The sequence below is a fragment of the Mirounga angustirostris genome, unplaced genomic scaffold (genome assembly GCF_029215605.1).
Source record: "Mirounga angustirostris isolate CCGP_5_RB_7025 unplaced genomic scaffold, mMirAng1.0.hap1 SCAF_5, whole genome shotgun sequence".
NCBI lineage: Eukaryota > Metazoa > Chordata > Mammalia > Carnivora > Phocidae > Mirounga > Mirounga angustirostris.
Genome location: NW_026991713.1, coordinates 11731991 through 11750930, shown reverse-complemented (window position 1 = coordinate 11750930; position 18940 = coordinate 11731991). Strand labels below are relative to the sequence as shown.

The 18940-nt window shown below is 47.7% G+C and overlaps 1 protein-coding gene and 1 long non-coding RNA gene across 23 annotated transcripts in view; one reads left to right on the top strand and one right to left on the bottom strand.

Annotated features, from left to right (window-relative positions):
- LOC135364387 (uncharacterized) overlaps positions 1 to 15717 on the top strand; it is a 40485-nt gene extending 24768 nt beyond the window's left edge. Inside the window, exons 4-5 of the long non-coding RNA XR_010411344.1 lie at positions 8590 to 8763; positions 15582 to 15717. This is a non-coding gene — a long non-coding RNA (uncharacterized LOC135364387). The remainder of the gene's footprint in view (positions 1 to 8589; positions 8764 to 15581) is intronic.
- Positions 1 to 18940, bottom strand: part of LOC123841337 (apolipoprotein L3-like) — a 50814-nt gene that overhangs the window by 19269 nt on the left and 12605 nt on the right. For 4 of the 22 annotated variants that reach the window (XM_064590641.1, XM_064590640.1, XM_064590639.1 and 1 more), the window contains one exon: positions 14619 to 17687. In XM_064590641.1, coding sequence (XP_064446711.1) covers positions 16826 to 17687 — 862 coding nt within the window. In that variant the 3' untranslated portion in view covers positions 14619 to 16825. Of the gene's footprint in view, positions 1 to 6476; positions 6920 to 7463; positions 7576 to 8917; positions 13310 to 13786; positions 13995 to 14083; positions 14208 to 14471; positions 14583 to 14618; positions 17688 to 18940 lie in introns of those variants that run through there. The other 18 variants (XR_010411326.1, XR_010411333.1, XR_010411340.1 and 15 more) reach the window with 18 other exon arrangements.

Below are 18940 nucleotides of genomic sequence, written 5' to 3'. Positions count from 1 at the left end.
ATATGGATTAAGTGATGGGCAAAGAGTGAGTTCTCCATTTTTGCAGCTTTCCCTTGAAAGCAGATATAATTGTGGCACAAATCAATGTGGTTAAAACTCTGATAGAAAGCCTGCCATCTTTCTGGAAAAAACTGGAAACCAGAGGATAGAGCCCAGGGCAACCATGAATGCTGAAGAGTACCAGCAAACTGTTAAAGGAGAAAGCCAAAGAAGGGAAAAATAGTAGACTTATGTCCAATCATATGAATAACTACACTAAATGTTAATGAACTAAATACTCCAATAAAAGTCAGACATTATCAGAATAAATGGGAAAGCAACATGCAACCACATGCTGTCTATAAGAGACATGTAAAGATTATAAACAAACATATGTAAATATTAAATATAAAGACACAGATGGGTTGAAAGTAAATGGGTGGAAAAATATATACTATGCCAACTGCCACCGTAAGAAAGCAGGGATGGCCCTCTTACTATCAGATAGACTTTACTATTACATAGACTTTAAGACAAAATGTATCACCAAACATAACAAGGGACATCTCATAATGATGAAAGGGTCAATTCATTTGGGAGATATGATAATAAAAAATGTGTACGTATCTATCAAAGAGCTTCAAAATACATGATGCAAAAATACATACAAATAAAAGAGAGGAAGTTCCAACTCGCAGGTGGAAAATTTAACATCCTCCTTCCTAACAGTTGGTAGACAAGTAAATAAATCAGTAAAGTCATAGAGAATCTGAACAACACTATTAATTATTTTGAGCTAAGTGATATTTACAGAACCCTGCACACAACTGCTGAATACACATTCTTTTCTGGGGCACATGGTATGGTCACTAAACTAGACCATTTTCTGGGCCATTAAACAAGTATCAATAAATGTAAAGGATGTATATCATGCAGATAATGTTCTCTAACCACAACGGAATTATGCTGAAAATCAATAAAAATAAGATATCTAAGAGAATCCCGAATATTTGGAAATAAAAAGATATACTTCTAAATAATCCATAGGGCAAAGAATAATTCTCAAGGGAAACTTAAAAGCCAGACACTGAACTGAATTAAAATGAAGAGACAGTGGGTTGCTCCAAAAGCATTGCTTAGAGGAATATTTATAATGGTGATAGGCTCAGTAATAGCCCCCCCAAATAGGTCCATGTCTTAATCCCCAGAACCTGTGACTATCACCTCATAGGACAAAATGTACTTTGCTGATGTGATGAAGTTAAGGATCCTGAATAAGGAGATTGTTTTGTATTATCCAAGTGGGCACAAAACGTAATCACAAGTGCCCTTATAAGAGGGAGGAAGGGCCTTCATTTTCATTTGAAAAGAGAAGCATTCAGGGGCACCTGTCTGGCTCAGTCGGTGGAGTGTGTGACTCTTGATCTCTGGGTTGTGAATTCAAGCCCCATGTTGGGTGTAGAGATTACTTAAAAAATAAAATAAAATCTTAAAAAAAAAGAATTCCATTTACAATAGTGCCAGTAAGCATAAAATACTTAAGTGTAAGTTTAATAAAAGTGATGCAAGAGCTCTTCACCAGAAACTACAGAACATTGCTGAGAGCAGTTAGGCAAGACTTAAATGAACACAGACATATAACATGTCACGGACTGGAAGACTCAATCTTGCTACCATGTCCGTTTTCCCCAGATTGATCTGCAGAGTCAGTGTAATACCCATCCAAATCCCAGTAGACATTTTTGGTAGAAATTGAAAAGCTGATTCTAAAATGTATATGGAAATACAAATGATCTGGCATGGCCAAAGCAATTTTAAAAAGAAGAACAAAGTTGGATGTCTTACTCTACTTCATCATATGACTCGCTGTTAAGCTATAGAAAACAAGACAGTGTGGTATTAGCAAAAGGACAGACATATAAATTAATGACACAGACTGGAGAATCCAGAAGTAGACCCAAATACATATGGTCAATTGATTTTCGGCAGAGGAGCCAAGACAGTTCGGTAGAGAAATTAAAGTCTCTTTAACAAATGGTACTGGGACAACTGGATATTCACATGACACAAATGATCATCAGTCTTTATCTCACATCATACACAAAACTTAACTTGAAATGGACCAAAAAGTTAAATGCAAAAGCTTTAACTTAACAACTTGTAGAAGAAAATGTAGGAGAAAGTAATTATAACGTTGGAGCGAGGCAGTGATTTCTTAGGTAAGACTCAAAAAGCATGAACCATAAAAGAAAAAAGTTGATAAATCGTTTTTATCAAAACTAAAAACTCTCATTTTTCAAAACACATGAAGAAAGGGAAAGACAAGTCCCAAAACAGGAGAAAATATTCTCAGTACACATATCTGACAAATGACTTGTATCTAGAACATACTAAATATTCTTACAATTCAATAATAAGACTACAACTTAATTTTTAAAGGGGGGGCAATAGATTTATTTTTATTTATTTATTTGAGAGAGAGAGTACATACGCAGGGGGAGGGGCAGAGGGAGAGGAAGAAGGGAAGCAGACTCCCTGCCTGTCGCAAGGCTAGATCCCACGCCCCAAGATCATGATCTGAGCCCAAACAAAGAGTAGAACGCTTAACCGCCTGAGCAACCCAGGCTAAGTGGGCAATAGATATAAATAGACACTTCACAAAAAGTAGATACAGGAATGATTCATAAGGATATGATAAGATGACTGACATTATCATCAGGGAAATGCAAATGAAACCTTCAGGGAGACACCACTACACTCCCATGGGAATGGCTACAATGAAAGAAATGGCCAATTCCAAGTACTGGTGAGGGTAAGGAGCAACCAGAACTCTCATAAATACTGGTGAGAGCGTAAGGTGTACAACCACTCTGGAAAGTTACTTGGCACGTTCTTCAAAAGGTAAGGATTCCCCTACCATAGCGCACAGTGCATACCCAAGAAAAATGAAAACATGCCCATGCAAGACTAGTACAGAGCAGTCTTGTTAACAATGGCTTCATATTAGAAACAACCCAGGCACCTGGCTGGCTCAGTTGGTGGAGCATGTGACTCTTGATCCCGGGTCATGAGTTCAAGCCCCACGTTGGGTATAGAGATTACTTAAAAATGAAATATTTTTTTTAAAAAAAGAAGAAAAGAAACAATCCAAGTGTCTGTCAAGAGAATAAGGAAAATGTAGTATAGCCATACATATCACTCAGCAGTTTTAAAAAATGAACTACCAGGGAACCTGGATGGCTCAGTCATTTGAGCATCAGACTCTTGGTTTTGGCTCAGGTTGTGACCTCAGAGTCCTGAGATCAAGCCCCGAGTCGGGCTCCATGCTCAGCAACGAGTCTGCTTCTGTCTCTCTCCCTCTCCCTATGCCCCTCCCATACCCTGCTTGTGCTCGCTCACTCTCAGTCTGTTAAAAAAAGGTGGGGGGTTCATCTGGGTGGTTTAGTTGGTCTGCCTTCAGCTCAGGTCATGATCTCAGGTCCTTCAATGTACCAGGGTCAGATGTTCCCAGCATTTGTATTCTGACAGCAAGTCCAAACTCTGTCTTTTAAACCAATCTCATTCCTTCCTGATCCTCAGAGCAACCAGATTCCTACAATCCAGATACCTAGGGGCCTTTTAAATTCTTAGCTGCTGGATTTTTAATAATCTTACTGAGATTTTTCACTACCGGAAGCATAGTGGGGACATCATAGCATCTGAATGATTAGGGCCAGCGTCCTCTCGGTTGATTCAGTGATAGAACCATCAGTCCCTGGCATCAAACATCCTGTGGCTGAGGCCAGCACAGGGAACTCTCCACATCCCTGTGTATCGTTGATGGGGGACGGATAGTTCCCGGATCCCACGGTCTTCGATCTGAGAGGTTGGCCCCACCAAGTGTCCTCCCTGCTGGAGGATGACGTTCAAAGAATGCCAAGACCAGAATTCGGGGCGGCTGATCTATTGCTCCTAGCAATACCCCATGCTAACCATCTGAAGGCTTCACACCTCACACCCTAAGTACTCTCTGCCTCCCGTGGAACACAGCAGAGGTTTTGCAGTTCACAGTTTTGGTCTCTAACAGGATGAATAAAGGATGGTGAGAAAAATAACAAGCAGTGGAGCCGAGAATCATTCCACTCACCAAAGATGAGGAAGCCTGGATATTAAGACTATTTGCTTTGAATAGAGCCTCCAATAAACAGCCGAGGCTCCTTTCCCTCTGGTTAGATTCCTGCCTTGGCCCCAGGCCTCGTGGCTGCAGCTTCCCCATATTATCCCTTGGTCCCCAAATCTTAGCGAGTCAGCATGCATCTTCTCAGGCTAACATGCCCTCCGATATGTGGGGGATTCTGGGTGAGGCTTGTTCCTTGAATCTCCCAAGGACCCCACCTCCCTCCTCAACTTCCCGTAATGCTCCTCAGGCACTGAAGAAAAATAGGCATGTAGAAAGACATTAAAGGCTGGATTCCTTAATGCTGGGCAAATCTCTGATGCCTCCTTCTCTTAAACCCCAGCGCAGAAAATCCCTGGGCATGAGTCCTGGGTGACAACTAGACCAAAAAGCTAAGTGAGGCTTTTCTCGCCTTCCTCCCCAGAATCTAATGGCTGGGCTGCTGAAGCCATAAGAGAACCATTTATCCAACCAGCCACCCGACACGGATGGCTGAGAGCCCCCTCCCCACTCCCTGCGGGTACAGACCAGAAGTAGGGCAGGATGAGGGACTGGGAAGAAGGGAAGGCAGGTGGGGTCTGGGCAAGAAAGAAGGAAGAGAGAATCACATGACTCGGTGGTGGGGAAGGGGAGGCCTTGAGGGCTTGGCAGTCTACGAGGGAGGGAGGAAGGAGGAAGTCTGCAGCTTTTGAGGCTTGGTCCTCCTGCCCACCAGAAAAACACAGCCATCTGTCCCGTTGATCCCGGGTTCTGGACACCGGCCGAGGAACACGCCTGTGCTCAGTCTGATGACAGATGTGCGCAAGCTTCCCCTGGGAGTCCCAGTGGGACGTGCAAGGTGCTGAGGTCTGAGGAAAATAACCAGATGGGAGAGCGGGAGCCCAGTGAGGAAGCAGAAGGAGCAATGGAGGACTTGCTCCCTGAGATCCCGGAAGACAAGGCCATGGGCAAGGGAAGTCTGGCCTCCAGAGCCCAGGCAAGACCCTCAATGAACACAACAAAGACACGATGCATCAGTCCATATTTACTGAAGCAGTCTCTAGAAGACAAGATTGGGAAAGCCACACGGATCTGCAATACACTGTCCCCCACCCCCCACCCCCAGGTGATGAGGACAGTGAGACTCAGAGAAGCGGTGTCTTTTGGTCCCATGCTGGTTGATATCCTCGACATATGGCAAGGTTCCTTGACCTGTTGCTGGCATCTGCTTTCTCTTTTCTACTCTCCCCCATCTCCACCGCCACTTTTTTTCAAATCAGCCACTGTTCCAACACCACCTTTAGAATTTCATAGGAGCTTCATTGGTCTCTCAGCGCACACTGACCCCAAAGAGCACCAGCAACTTGCCAAATGTTCCCCCCCGCCACACTTCTGCCATCACATTAACCCCTCCCTCACTAGGCTCAGCTACAGAAACGCCAAACTCCTCAACACCCATCCCCAAAACTTTATTTCCCCCTCTTTTCCTCTCTAATAAGGTACCTCTATGTCTTTCTTCCACACATATCCCTGCTCCCTGCCCTGCTCGGGGGTCATGGAGTCAGGCCCTCCATCACACTTTCATAGAACTTGGTGAACTTCTTCAACATTCTCTCCATTTCCCGGGCCTGCTGCCTCAGCTCTTCAGCTGACTCTGTCTTGGCCCCCTCTTGCAAGTGCCCTGACTCTTTCACAAGACTGAACACATCCATCGCAAGGAAGAGACCTGATAAGGCCCCACTCATGATCCGGGCTCCTTTGGTCATTGCCAGAGCAGTGCCTTTAAAAGCTTTCTGCACCTGCCTGGCACTTTGAGCTGAGACAGGCTTACCTCTCATGAGGTGAAGGGCATTGACTACTAGCTGAGGGTTAATTTTGGCTACCTTGCTGGCCCGAACCTTGTTTCCAAGGTCTTGCAGGTCTTTAAGGCATTTACATGCTAAGGCAGAAATTTGGGTTTGCTATAATTCAGAACCTTTGTAATTATGTCCTCTTCAATAAAGTCAGTTGATCTCAGGCGCCTGGCTTTGGCTTTAGCGGACAACTCGCTTGAGTATTCCACGATGCTGGTGGACACTTGGGCCACAGCAGATGCTGCTCCCAGCCCCGCTCCAACGGCTGAGAGTACCAGACTGGCCCCTGCTGTGAAAGGTGCCAGACCCAGACCAAGGATGGACAGGAGGCCAGATGTAGCGCCAGTGGTGCCGGCTACTATGTTGGAGATGGTGCAGTTCTTATGAACCCTGTCAACCTCATCTGCAAGCTCGTGGAGCTTTCTTATGTGCTCCTCCAACTTGGGTTTCCACTTGGGAAACTCACTCAAAAGCCTCTCCCTAGCCAGCTGGTCTTCGGCCTCTGTATACATGGCTCTTTCCAGCTTGTTCAGACCTTTACATAGGGCATCTGCCTCCTCCCTGTAACAGCGAAGGTCAAGTGATTAAGAAAAGCTTATCTGTAAAGTGGGCTTCATTCGATCTATCCCACATAAACCACAGAACGTTTACTATAAATCAAATGCGAAAGAATTTTACAAACGTAAAGAATTTTCCTTGAATGTAATCAACATGAGCAATGCTCCATAACACACAATCAGGAAATAAATAAGTCCATTTCATCTTATGATGCTTTTAAGTGCTGGGTATTTGATAAAGATGGCTTCCAAGTCAAGGACAGGTTCACACAGTCAGTACCACAGTGCCTGTAGATGGGGAACTCCATAGATGAACACATTACTGAATTGCTTTATGAGTTCTACTAATTTGGAGGTGGAGTCTTTTGGGTTTTCCACATAGAGTATCATGTCATCTGCAAAGAGAGAGAGTTTGACTTCTTCACAATAGCCAAACTGTGGAAGGAGCCGAGATGCCCTTCAACAGACAAATGGATAAAGAAGATGTGGTCCATATATACAATGGAATATTACTCAACCACCAGAAAAGATGAATACCCACCATTTGCATGGACATGGATGGAACTGGAGCGGATTATGCTACGTGAAATAAGTCAAGCAGAGAAAGACAATTATCCTATGGTTTCACTTATTTGTGGAACATAAGGAATAGCATGGAGGACATTAGGAGAAGGAAGGGAAAAACGAAGGGGGGGAATCAGTGGGGGAGACGAACCATGAGACTATGGACTCCAGGAAACAAACTGAGGGTTTCAGAGGGGAGGGGCGTGGGGGGATGGGTTAGCCCGGTGATGGGTATTAAGGAGGGCAGGTACTGAATGGAGCACTGGGTGTTATACGCAAACAATGAATCCTGGAACACTACATCAAATGCTAATGAAGTACTGTATGGTGACTAACATAACATAATAAAATAAATAAATAAATAAATAACATTACCAAAGCCAGAGGACAGGCATCAAAGGTGGGAGCAGCGGTCGGCAAAGAAAACATACGCTTTTCCTCTTCTGTGTAAAGAAACGTGTATAGAATATCTCTTGCTTTTCCTCTTCTGTGTAAAGAAACATGTATAGAATATCTCTTAAGTTCATAGAAGGGTCTATGATTATTACTAAATACAAAAGCTAAAGAAAAAGATACATTGTTTTGCATACAAACAATGTATGCAAAACAATGTATGCAGTTTCTGGGTCCTACCCTAATGCAGAGGCATTCAATAGATATGCTGAGCCAAAAATGAAAAAAAAAAATAAACAGTATATTAAGCTACTTAATTTTGGTTCAGAATTTCAGAGTATACTTTGGTAAAAACACAATAATTTTATTAAGAATCTTGTCCTTCATCTTTCACTAGCTATTTTGTAATAGGCATTAACGTTAGCCTTAAATTGATTGTACATTTTTAATTCAGGTTAGAATTTGTGTGTGTGTCTGTAAAAAGGTTTTGAATTCAAATTTAAATATTTTTATTGCCAGAAAGGTCAGTAAATTTACCTAATAAAAAAACCCTTCTATCACTGGCCTGCTTGGCTGGCTCAATCAGTAGAGCATGTCTCTTGATTTTGGGGTTGTTAGTTCAAACCCCATGTTGGGTGTACAGATTACTTAAAAAGAAAACCTTTAAATAATAATAATAATAATAATAATAATAAATCAAGAGAAAGAAATTAGCTATTGTGGTTGATGACTACCTGCTTTGCACCAGGCACCGTTCTAAGCACTTTGTATGCATTAACTCATGAATTAGTTCTCACCATGACTCTGTAAGAAAAGGAACTGAAGCTCAGAAAGGTTAAGTAATTTATCCAAAGCACCCAGCTAGTGCCAGAGCCAGAATTCAAATCCAATTCCCTGTCTCCAGAGCCTACACTTTCACTGACTATTCTGTCTCCCAGTGTAAGAATATCACTTAAAGATATTGATTAACCACCTAAAGAAAAAGCAACAAATTAAAAGTGATCGCTTTTAATTGGGAAAGTGGGTGAGCAGAGCCCTCGGTACTAATGATTTGTTTTAACCATATGCACTTATTACTTTGTGTTTTGTTTTTTTTTTTAATTTTAAGAAAGGAGAAGTCACATTATAGCAGTGAGTAACAGCTAACTGCAATAATGGGTTGGTTTCCGGCACTACCACTTGAAAGATGATGGGAGCAGTTGGATCAAGTGCCCATAAGAAATAAGCCTGACTCCTGATGTGACAATTGTCATCGTGGGAGAAATCTTGGTGGTTGATGAAAGTAAGTTGTCTAAGAAAAGTAGGATGATTTTAACAAGTAAAAAAGGTGTAATTTAAAAAGAAAAGTGGGATGATAACATAGGTTAAACTAGACTAATCAGAATGAACTCCACCCTTCCACAGATATATGTTCTAGCAATGCCTCGCCCACTCACATAGGCACCCATGGGTTTTTCTTCACTCAAAGGTAGCAAGACTCCTTGGAGGGAGACTGAATTCCACGGGCCTTCAATATCTCCTCTTCCAGAAGGAAAGGATGCTTCAGGCATGTTCAGAGCAGGGCTCAATAGGGCACCCACTGGTAATCCTACCAAATTACATAGAATAATAATGATAATTGATAAGGATTATTAAGATCATGTTTAATTGGGTCAGGCTGAGTCTGTGAAAGGCCGTGAGTTCCTAATAATTTTCAAAGGAGAAGAGCTGAGACAAAGTATATACAAAAGATAAAAAGTTGTAATGCAAAAAAGAGTTAGTGTAATGGGGATTGTTTGTTAATTAATCCTAATAAGGGGAGTCTTTTTTAATAAAGATTTTATTTATTTATTTGAGAGAGTTAAAAAGAGAGAGAGAGAGCATGAATGAGGGAGAAGGAGAGGGAAAAACAGGCTCCCCACTGAGCAGGGAGCCCAATGTGGGGCTCGATCCCAGGACCCCTGGAGCATGACCTGAGCCAAAGGCAGAGCCGCCCAGGCGCCCCAAGAAGGAGAGTCTTAATACATATGGGCATTTTTCCTTCTGTTTCTTTATATGACTGTTTATAAGGGAGAGAAAGAAAAAAGAAGAGGCCCAGACACTGGCAGGCCAGCCTGGCACTCACACCAGCTGGTGCTCTTCTCTGTTGGACATAAATAATGTCACTGAATACCACCCTCAGACAAGGTTACTCTGAGACCATGACAAAGGGAGCAGGGCAAGGCCACTTCATAGTTTTCCTCTAACCACAAAAGCAAGGTCTCTGCGCCACCCACAAAACACCAAACGCTCCGTCCCTTGGCCAGAAGAGAATGGCCATTATTTCTTTTTCTTTTCTTTTCAAGATTTTATTTATTTATTTGACAGAGAGAGAGAGAGCACAAGCCGGGGGAGGGCAGAGGCAGAGGGAGAAGCAGACTCCCCACTGAGCAGAGAGCCTGACACGGGGCTTGATCCCAGGACCCTGAGATCATGACCTGAGCCGAAGGCAGATGCTTAACCAACTGAGCCACCCAGGTGCCCATTTTTTCTTTCTTTTAACTTAAATTCGATTAATTGACATATAATGTATCATTATTCAGAGGTAGAGGTCAGTGATTCATCAGCCTTATATAACACCCAGTGCTCATTACATCAAGTGCCTCCTTAATGTCCATCACCCAGTTACCCCATCCCCTGCCCCCCAGAAACCCTCAGTTTGTTTCCTATGATTAAGAGAGTTTCTTATGGTTTGTCTCCCTCTCTGATTTTGTCTTGTTTTATTTTTCCCTCTCTTCCCCTATGATCCTCTGTTTTGTTTCTTAAATTCCACATATGAGTGAGATCATATGATAATTGCTACTATAAACATGGAGGTGCAGATGCCCCTTCGGATCACTTCATCTGTATCTTTGGGGTAAATCCCTAGTAGTGCAGTTGCTGGGTCGTAGGTTAGCTCTATTTTCAACCTTTTGAGGAACCTCCATACTGTTTTCTGGAGTGGTTGCACCAGCTTGCATTCCCACCAGCAGTGTAAGAGGGTCCCCCTTTCTCTGTTATCTTCACCAACATCTGTCCTTTCCTGACTTGTTCATTTTAGCCATCCATGTCCATCTGCTGATCTTTACTCTTAGCCTTGGTCTTAACAACACAATGGCTCTCATGACCTTTGCTACATTCCTGCCCACCAGTTCCCATGCAACTTCAACCTCCTCCAAGTCCACTTGCAGCACCCTCCCCCTGCGGCCTCTCATCTTAGGACCTGGATTCAGGAATATGTTTTCTGGGCGCCTTTGCAATGAGGGGTGACTGTACAACCCAGTCTTGGCCAACAAGACACAAGGGAAATCAGTTTAGGGGTCCCTTCCTGCTATAAGGCACAGTGGGGAGAGGAGAGTTGGCTGGCCCCTTTCTCTTTCTTCTGCTTGGAACGTCACATGACCCGGGGGACGGGCGAGGAGCCAAATGACACCCTGAAGCACACGGACCAAGAGCAAACGCAGAGAGCAGGACGAGTGAGCGGGCAGAAAGAGCCGGACCCTGGATGACACCAAACCTTTGCAAATGCGTCTGCACTCTCGGTCCCATCCTTCCTGTCCTCTGCTATTCTTGGCCCGGCCCTGACCCTCGTGTTGGACCTCAGCTGGGTTTTGATGCTGGACAATGCTCCCTCCTGCCTGATTAGGACCCAGGCTGTCCCTGGCTAGCCTGCAGATGGGTCAGCTCCCAGCAAGGCTGGCAGGAGGAGAAGGAGGGAAGAAGCCCGCCCCTGCCCACCTGCATGGCCCCCACAGGACACGGAGCCCTCCCATCCCCACCGGCTCTGTCTAAGCTCTCCAGAGGCAGCAGGGCACAGATTCTCACCAAAGCATCTCCCTGCAAGCACCTGCAGACATCCTCCTTGGGCAGGGGAAGGGGAGCCTAAGACAGGATCAGGCTCACACTCAGCATGGCGTCCACCCCGGGCTCCCTAACGCTCCCGCTCCTGTCTTCCTCGCTGCTCCCGCCCGGCCTCCATGTTGCCTTGGTCCAGTCATCCTCAAGCACCCCTCACTTCCCTGCTTCTTTTCTTTTTTCTTTTTTAATGTTTATTTTATAGGCTCCATGCCCGACGTGGAGCTTGAACACACTCAGGGCCCTGAGATCCAGAGTCAAAGGCTCTACCTACTAAGCCAGCCCAGCGCCCCTCCTTGCTTCTGATCACACCTCAGCCTCCAGCCCTTTGCTTGGCTGCTCCGTCCCCCTGGAATGCCTTTCCCCACCTTCCTCACCTTGTAAAAGTTTACCTGTGCTTAGAGGCCCAGCTCAACCGCTGCCTCCCCTGCAGCCTGCCCCCACTAACTCTCTGGGCTCCCCTTGAATGTGCACTGTCCTGACTGCAGTCCTCTGTGTGTTCTCCTCTGTTGGACTCTGAGCCCTGGCGGGGGCCTGTCTATTCCCTCCCACACCTCTTGTTCCAGGGCCTCCCAGGGTACCCGGGGTACCCGCTGCCCCTGCTCTCCAGCCCACAGCCGGGCTCAGATCCGAGGGCTGGCAGCACAGCACTCCCCAGCTTCACTCACCGATGAGCAATTCCACTTGTTTTCTTGTCTGTCTTGATGAAAAGCTCATGCTGGCCGAGAACAAATAAGACTATGCCTCAGATTTCACATGAATTACTCTCCTGATTTAATGTGCTTTGGACAATTCTATCAGATTTCTGGGAGTTTCCATGTATTTCCTCATGTCTCTGTACTCCAGCCATAATATTTTTTATATGAGGAGAAAGAGGAAGAGGAAATTGCAGGAAAACATGGTCCTGGTACCTGAGCCTTAGCAGGACTTTCCAAAGCCTCCCCTCCCCCAGGGTGGCCAGGCCAGGTGTGGATGTCAGGCCCAGCTCCCTCCACCCTCACCTCACTTTTTTTGCTAACTGCTGCCAGGAACTTTGGGGGAGAAGGGTGGGGGTCATTTCCTTAGTGCACTGCAGGCTTCTTTGAAGTCTTAAGAAAAGCCGGGTTTCTATGGATTGTAGCCAGCACCAGTTAGAGATGTCTTGAGAAGGAAGAGAGATAGAGGAGAAAGAAGAAGGAGGAGGAGGAGGGAAAGAGAAGGGGAAACAGAGGAGAAGCAGAAGCAGAAAAAGAAGAATAGGAGGAGGAAGGGGGGAGGAGGAGAAGGAAAAACCAAAAGGCTTGTACAAAATCAATCAATTAATCAATAACTCCCAACAGGACCTAAATGTAAGCTAGAAAGAAAAAGCCGCAAATATCCTGGAAAAAAAATTTTTTTAAATAGTAATTTTGAGTTGGAGAAATCTTTTAAGCAAGATGCAAATCCCAGAGGCCATAAAAGGAAAGTTCAGTTATCTGACCTCTTAAACATTAAAAATTGTAGCGGAGGGCGCCTGGGTGGCTCACTTGTAAAGCGGCTGCCTTCGGCTCAGGTCATGATTTGGGGTCCTGGGATCGAGTCCGGCACCGGGTCCTTGCTCAGCAGGGAGTCTGCTTCTCCCTCTCCCCCTGCTCCTCCTCTCTATCTCTCTCAAATAAATAAATAAACTCTTAAATAAGTACATAAAAATAAAAATTGTAAAGGACACCATGAACAGAGTCAGACTACAGCCAGAGGCCAGGAGGCAGCACCCTCCAAACTTAGAGCAGACAAAAGCTGAGTTACACAGAACACGACAAATCCTATGAATCAACATAAAAAGACTGAAAGCAAGTTCTTAAGATATGTGAACAAAGAATCCCCAGCATAGGGACTCACCCAGAGTCACGGTCCATGGTGGGCGCAGGCAGGGCCTAAGGGTAGACCAGGCTTTGTGACGCAAGTGTTTGGGGAGAAATGTGACTTTAACAATCCAAAGCCTTCTAGGTTTACTTCTGCTGGCGGAAACACACAGCTTTAAGCTCCCCTCCTCATCCTCCACCCCAGCAGTCTACAGTTTTGTGTTTTCAGATTCAAAGCCTGGACCATGCTACAGCGTGGCCCTTCTCACTTCTGGCCATTCTCTTCTTGCTGCAGGCACACAGGCCTGCCTCTGCACTTCCTGCCCTACAGTGGGTGGAACACAGGGCCCGGTGGGGGACAGGGAGCAAAGCCCAGACATCTCCCTGCTCTATCTCCCTGCTCTGTCTCCTGGTCACGGTCACGGTCATGGCACCCTGGGCCAGTCACTCCCTATCAGGCCCTCAGTCTCCCTGCAGGGCCTGGCACTGAGCAGACACTCAGAGACACTGTGGGCAACACAACCCTGAGTCCTTGTATCTCAAAAGACAACGTGAGCCTTTGCATCTCAACAGAAACCCTTTGCTGGTCAGCCTGGCAGCCTCACCCTGGGGTACCCAGAGGCTCTGACTCACCTGCCCTCCTCCCCTGCTCTGCATCCTCCCAATTCCCCAAAGGGATGAGCACACCAACATCAGCCTTCCTTCTGGGGTGGCCTGCTCAGGTCGCAGGCAGTCTGGAACCCGGGCTGGGCAGTGCTTCCATCCTTCTCCACTGTTTTGGGGCACAGGGAGAGGGGGGAAGCCCTGGGACCTGGGGCTGGAGCTTCAGGTTCCCTCTCATCTACAAAATCGAGACAACACAGGATCTTTCCTTAAAGAGCTGCATGGAGGGTGAGTAGATGGGCAGGGGCCCCTACCCTCCCAGCTTACCCAGGGATCTTCCTCTGACCGAGCTGAAGCACGTCCAGTGGTTCTTAGCTGTGAGGACCCGGTTATGAGTCTGTGCAGTCACCACACCTCGGGGCCCAAATACGTCTGGGACCTGAAAGGGAAACTGAAAGTAGCCTGTGATGAAACCACACACCTGGGCGGGGCTGGTCCAGTCGTCCTACCCACTCTCAGCTGTCCTGACTCCTCAAAGGACCTTCTAGGTCCTTCTCTGTTCTGCCCTTCCTGCCACTGATAGACTGTGGGACCCTCAGCAAATGACTCCCCGCCGCAGACCCCCGGTGGCTTGTTCCCAGCCCCCTCCTCTCTGTCCCTCCCACCTCACTCCCCCGCATGCCTGCCTTATTCAAGTTCCTGTCCCCAAACACACCAGGTGCTCACAGCTGACTTGCCATGTTGCAGCCGCTCAGTGCCACACCCACGTGGCTTCTAGGCATTTGCTGATGCAGATCCTTCTGCCAGGAGCACCTGCTCCTACCACCTGGAAAAATCATGCCCATACTTCAGAGCCCAAATCGAGCATCACCTCCTCTCAGAAGCCCCCCAGCACCCTCCCTGGCAGAGTCCCTGTGCCCTACTCTGCTCCCATGGCACCTGGGGGAGGGGCTGAAATCCCCTGCCGGGGACACCATGTCCCTGTCTTCCCCCACCCCTTTGGATCTAATCAGGTCTCTCTAGCCTTGTCCCGGATGTCGGGACAGCGCCAGGAGGCCCGCCCTTGGTGGCCAAGTGCTATTTGCAAGGATGTAGACGTTTGCGGGAGAGGGCTCCGGAAACACTGCTGTTTTCTACCCCACTCGTTTCTGCTTGACGACAGATCTTTCTCTCTAAAGGAGGACTTTTCTAGGAAGGCTAGCGTCAGGAAACAGCAAATGGAAACAGCCAGCGAGGCCTCCCGCCCGCGTGGGCCCCGAGCAGAGCAGCCGCCGTGGACAGAGCTGAGTGTGCGCCAGGCGCCGTGCGGGCCCCGTCCACGCAGCCCCGTCTGGCTCCCACAGCGGCCCTAGGAGATACCTGCCCCCTGCACAGATAGAGACGCTGCGGGGAAAGGGTCCCACGGCTCGTGAGATGTGCAGCAGCTGGACGGCTGTGGGCTTTGCCCCTGCGCACACGGAAGCCACCCTGACCCTTCCATCCGGGCAAATGTCCCCGGGGCATCGAGGCTCCTCCGCCAGCTTGTGAGGGAGGGACAGAGTGATGGAATGATGACATCAGAACCGCACCCATGGTTTGTGATGATCACCCTGTGGGTGGGCTGGGAGCTCGGGCTGAATTTGCAGATGGGGAAAGCCAGGTGAGGGGACAGGTGGTGGCTTTGGTCCAGCAACTCAGGGAAGGAGCCAAAACTCAAGGCCACGTTGACATTGTGCCCTCTGACACGTGGTTAAAGTACTATTGTGTCCACCTCTCCTTCTTTGGTTACTTCTTGGTCATTTTTTCTGTAGCCTCCCTTCCCCCTGATTCTTCTCCCTTTCCCTAGCACGCCCTTGGCGTGACACCCGATGAAACCACTGTGAGATGCAGAACGCGATGCAGCGTCCATAGGACCTGCGGCCCGATGGTCTAATGCCCATGCAGAATGGCCTCCGGACATCGACGGGCTCCAGGAACACAGCCCCGCGGTGGAGCAACCAGGATGGGGCTGCAGACACGTCAGGTGAGGATTAGGCATCTTTGGACTGCAGGGACAAGTGCCGAGTCCACCCCACTTGGGGACCCTAAAGATCTAGTGACTATAAACTACGGCTCCACTTGACCCCCAAGGATCCCAAGAAAAGTCACCCAGGATGACCACAGCTCCAGAGTCGGGGGTCTCGGCAAAATCTTTGGTCAATAAGCCATTTCAGCCCACTGGGAAGGCAACCCCACCTCAGTGGGAAAGTCACCCTCACATTGCTGAGGGAGGAGTCTGGCAGACGCCTCAGCATCATCAGGTGGAGGCTGGGAGAGTCAGCAGACGGGGACACACAACCAGCGCCCCCACCCAGTCTCTCCATTCCAGGGGGAACGTGGGCTTGGCTCACCTGCTAGACCTTATGACTTGTGTTTCAGAGCAGGGATCCCACCTCCTGGGTCTCCCTTTGTCTAGGGACAGTGGGGGGTGGCTGGGAACTGGACATAGGACAGTGGGGACTTCTGAAGTCATCAGAGTGCCTGGCGGAGACAGACATCTAAGGGGATTGCATCCACGCTGCCGGCGCCTGGTCACTCGTGGGACGTGGCTGGGAGCCACGGGTCGGGGTCACTTGCGACCAGGCTGCCACCATCACAGTGGACAACGCTATTTGTCTTTGCTCAGATCGGTGGTCAAATCCTTCCCCGAGTAGCAATTGTCAGCTTCAGGAAGGCTCAGAACTAAGTATGAAGATGACAGATCAAACCCATCATCTTCTCACACATTCCAACAATTCTAATTTCACTATTCCTGGCCTTCCCATCGCTTGTTCCTCCACGCCTCTCTTGATTCGTGTCCCCTGTGTCCTCTGTAGTCTAGTCCCCTCACTCTCTAGCCCCCTCCCTCCTTATTCCAGGTTCCATGTTCCTTCCTCTCTTTGCCCAACCCCGCCATCTGCATTAACCCCTCCCTCACTGGGCTCAGCTATAGAAATACCAAACTCCTCAACACCCGAATCCAAATTCTTTATTTTGCCCTCTTTTCCCCTCTAATAAGGTACCTCCATGTCTTTGTCCCACACATGTCCCTGCTCCCTGCCTGCTCAGGGGTCATGGATTCGGGCCCTCCTTCAGGCTTTCATAGATCTTGGTGAGCTTCTCCAACTTGTTCTCCAGCTCCCGGGCCTGCTGCCTCATCTCGTCAGCTGACTGGGCCTTTGCCCCCTTTTTCAAGTGCTCTGAGTCTTTCACAAGGTTGGCCACATCCATTGCAAGGAAGAGACCTGCGGTGGCTGCACCCATGATCCGGGCTCCTTTGGTCATTGCCAGAGCAGTGCCTCCAAAAGCTTTCTGCACCTGCCTGCCACTTCGAACTGAGACTCTCTGAGCTGTCATGAAGCGCCTGGCATTGACTACCAGGTGAGGTTTGACTTTGGCTAGCTTGATGGCACGAACATTCTTTGCAATGTTTTGCAGGGCTTGGACGCTTTTACCTGCTACGGAACCAATTTGGGGTATGGTATCACACAGAACCTTGGCAACTACCTTCCCTTTGTCAAAATCAGTTGATGTCAGGTGACTGGCTTGGGCTTTGGCGGATGATTCGTTGGAGTATTCCACGATGCTGGTGGACACTTGGGCCACAGCAGATGCTGCTCCCAGCCCCGCTCCAACGGCTGAGAGTACCAGACTGGTCCCTGCTGTGAAAGGTGCCAGACCCAGACCAAGGATGGACAGGAGGCCAGATGTAGCACCAGTGGTGCCGGCTACTATGTTGGAGATGGTGCAGTTCTTATGAACCCTGTCAACCTCATCAGCAAGCTCGTGGAGCTTTCTTATGCGCTCCTCAAGCTCCACTTTCAACTTGGGAAACTCACTCAAAAGCCTCTCCCTAAACAGCTGGTCTTCGGCCTCCGTATACATGGCTCTTTCCAGCTCCTTCAGATCTTCACGTAGGACATCTGCCTCTTCCCTGTAACAGTGAAGGTCAAGTGATTAAGAAAAGCTTATCTGGGGCACCTGGGTGGCTCAGTTGGTTAAGCGACTGCCTTCGGCTCAGGTCATGATCCTGGAGTCCCGGGATCGAGTCCCGCACAGGGCTCCCTGCTCGGCGGGGAGCCTGCTTCTCCCTCTGACCCTCCCCCATCTCGTGCTCTCTCTCTCTGTCTCATTCTCTCTCTCAAATAAATAAATAAAATCTTTAAAAAAAAAAAAAGCAAAGCTTATCTGTAAAGTGGGCTTCATTCGATCTATCCCACATAAACCACAGAACGTTTACTACAAATCAAAGGGAAAAGAATTTTACAAATGTAAAGAATTTTTCTTGCAATGTTAAACACATTCTGTACATTGCTAATGTTCCATACACACAGTCAGGGAATAAATAAGTCCATTTCATCTTAAGATGCACTTAAATGGTGGGTATCTGATAAAGATGGCTTCCCAGGTCAACACAGTCAGTACCACAGTGTGTGTAGACTGGGAACTCAGTAGATGAACAAAGGGAAGTGGGGTTGGAGCAGAAAAACCTTCATTCGGGGAATCTTCCTGTGTACTGAAGGATGAACCTTACCCACAGAGAGGTCTGCCCTTTGCCCTTGACTGGGAAGTGATCTCTAGGTCTCCACCTAGGATGTCAAGGGTCCTAGAACAATAGGACTGTCTTCCTTTGCCTGGGCCTTTGGCCACTCACTGGACAACCTGACAAGACGAGGGGGGCTTTGGGTCATGTGCTGTCAGTTCTGACCTACAAAGGAACTAGAAACTAACCTCCAGGGGAGCTGAAGACGACAAGTCAGCCATGCAGGGAGGAGGTGACTGAGCCCCAATAAAATTCTGTACTCTGAGGACAGGGTTGAAAAAGACTCTCTCCTTGACCAAACGTTATTCGGGCTCTCTGACACTCCTCTTGACTAGGCCTTGACCTTGGTCTTCTGTGCTCTGTCCTTGGCAGCCTGTCATGCCCAGTCTTAGCAAGAACCCTGTTAGGTCAGCTTAGTGAGAATCCACGCACTCTTGATATCTAATCACCTTTGACATCTGATCAAATCCCACCTTTGATGCAGAAGTCCTTGCCTGCCTTCAGGAAGAACACTATTGGGTCAGGTTAGCAAGAATCCCCCACCTTGATGTCTCCTCTTAGAGATTTCCCATGCCCTGCCCCCATCCTGCTCCTTGGCTATAAATCCTTAGCTGTCTTCGCTGTATTCCGAGGTGAGCCCGATC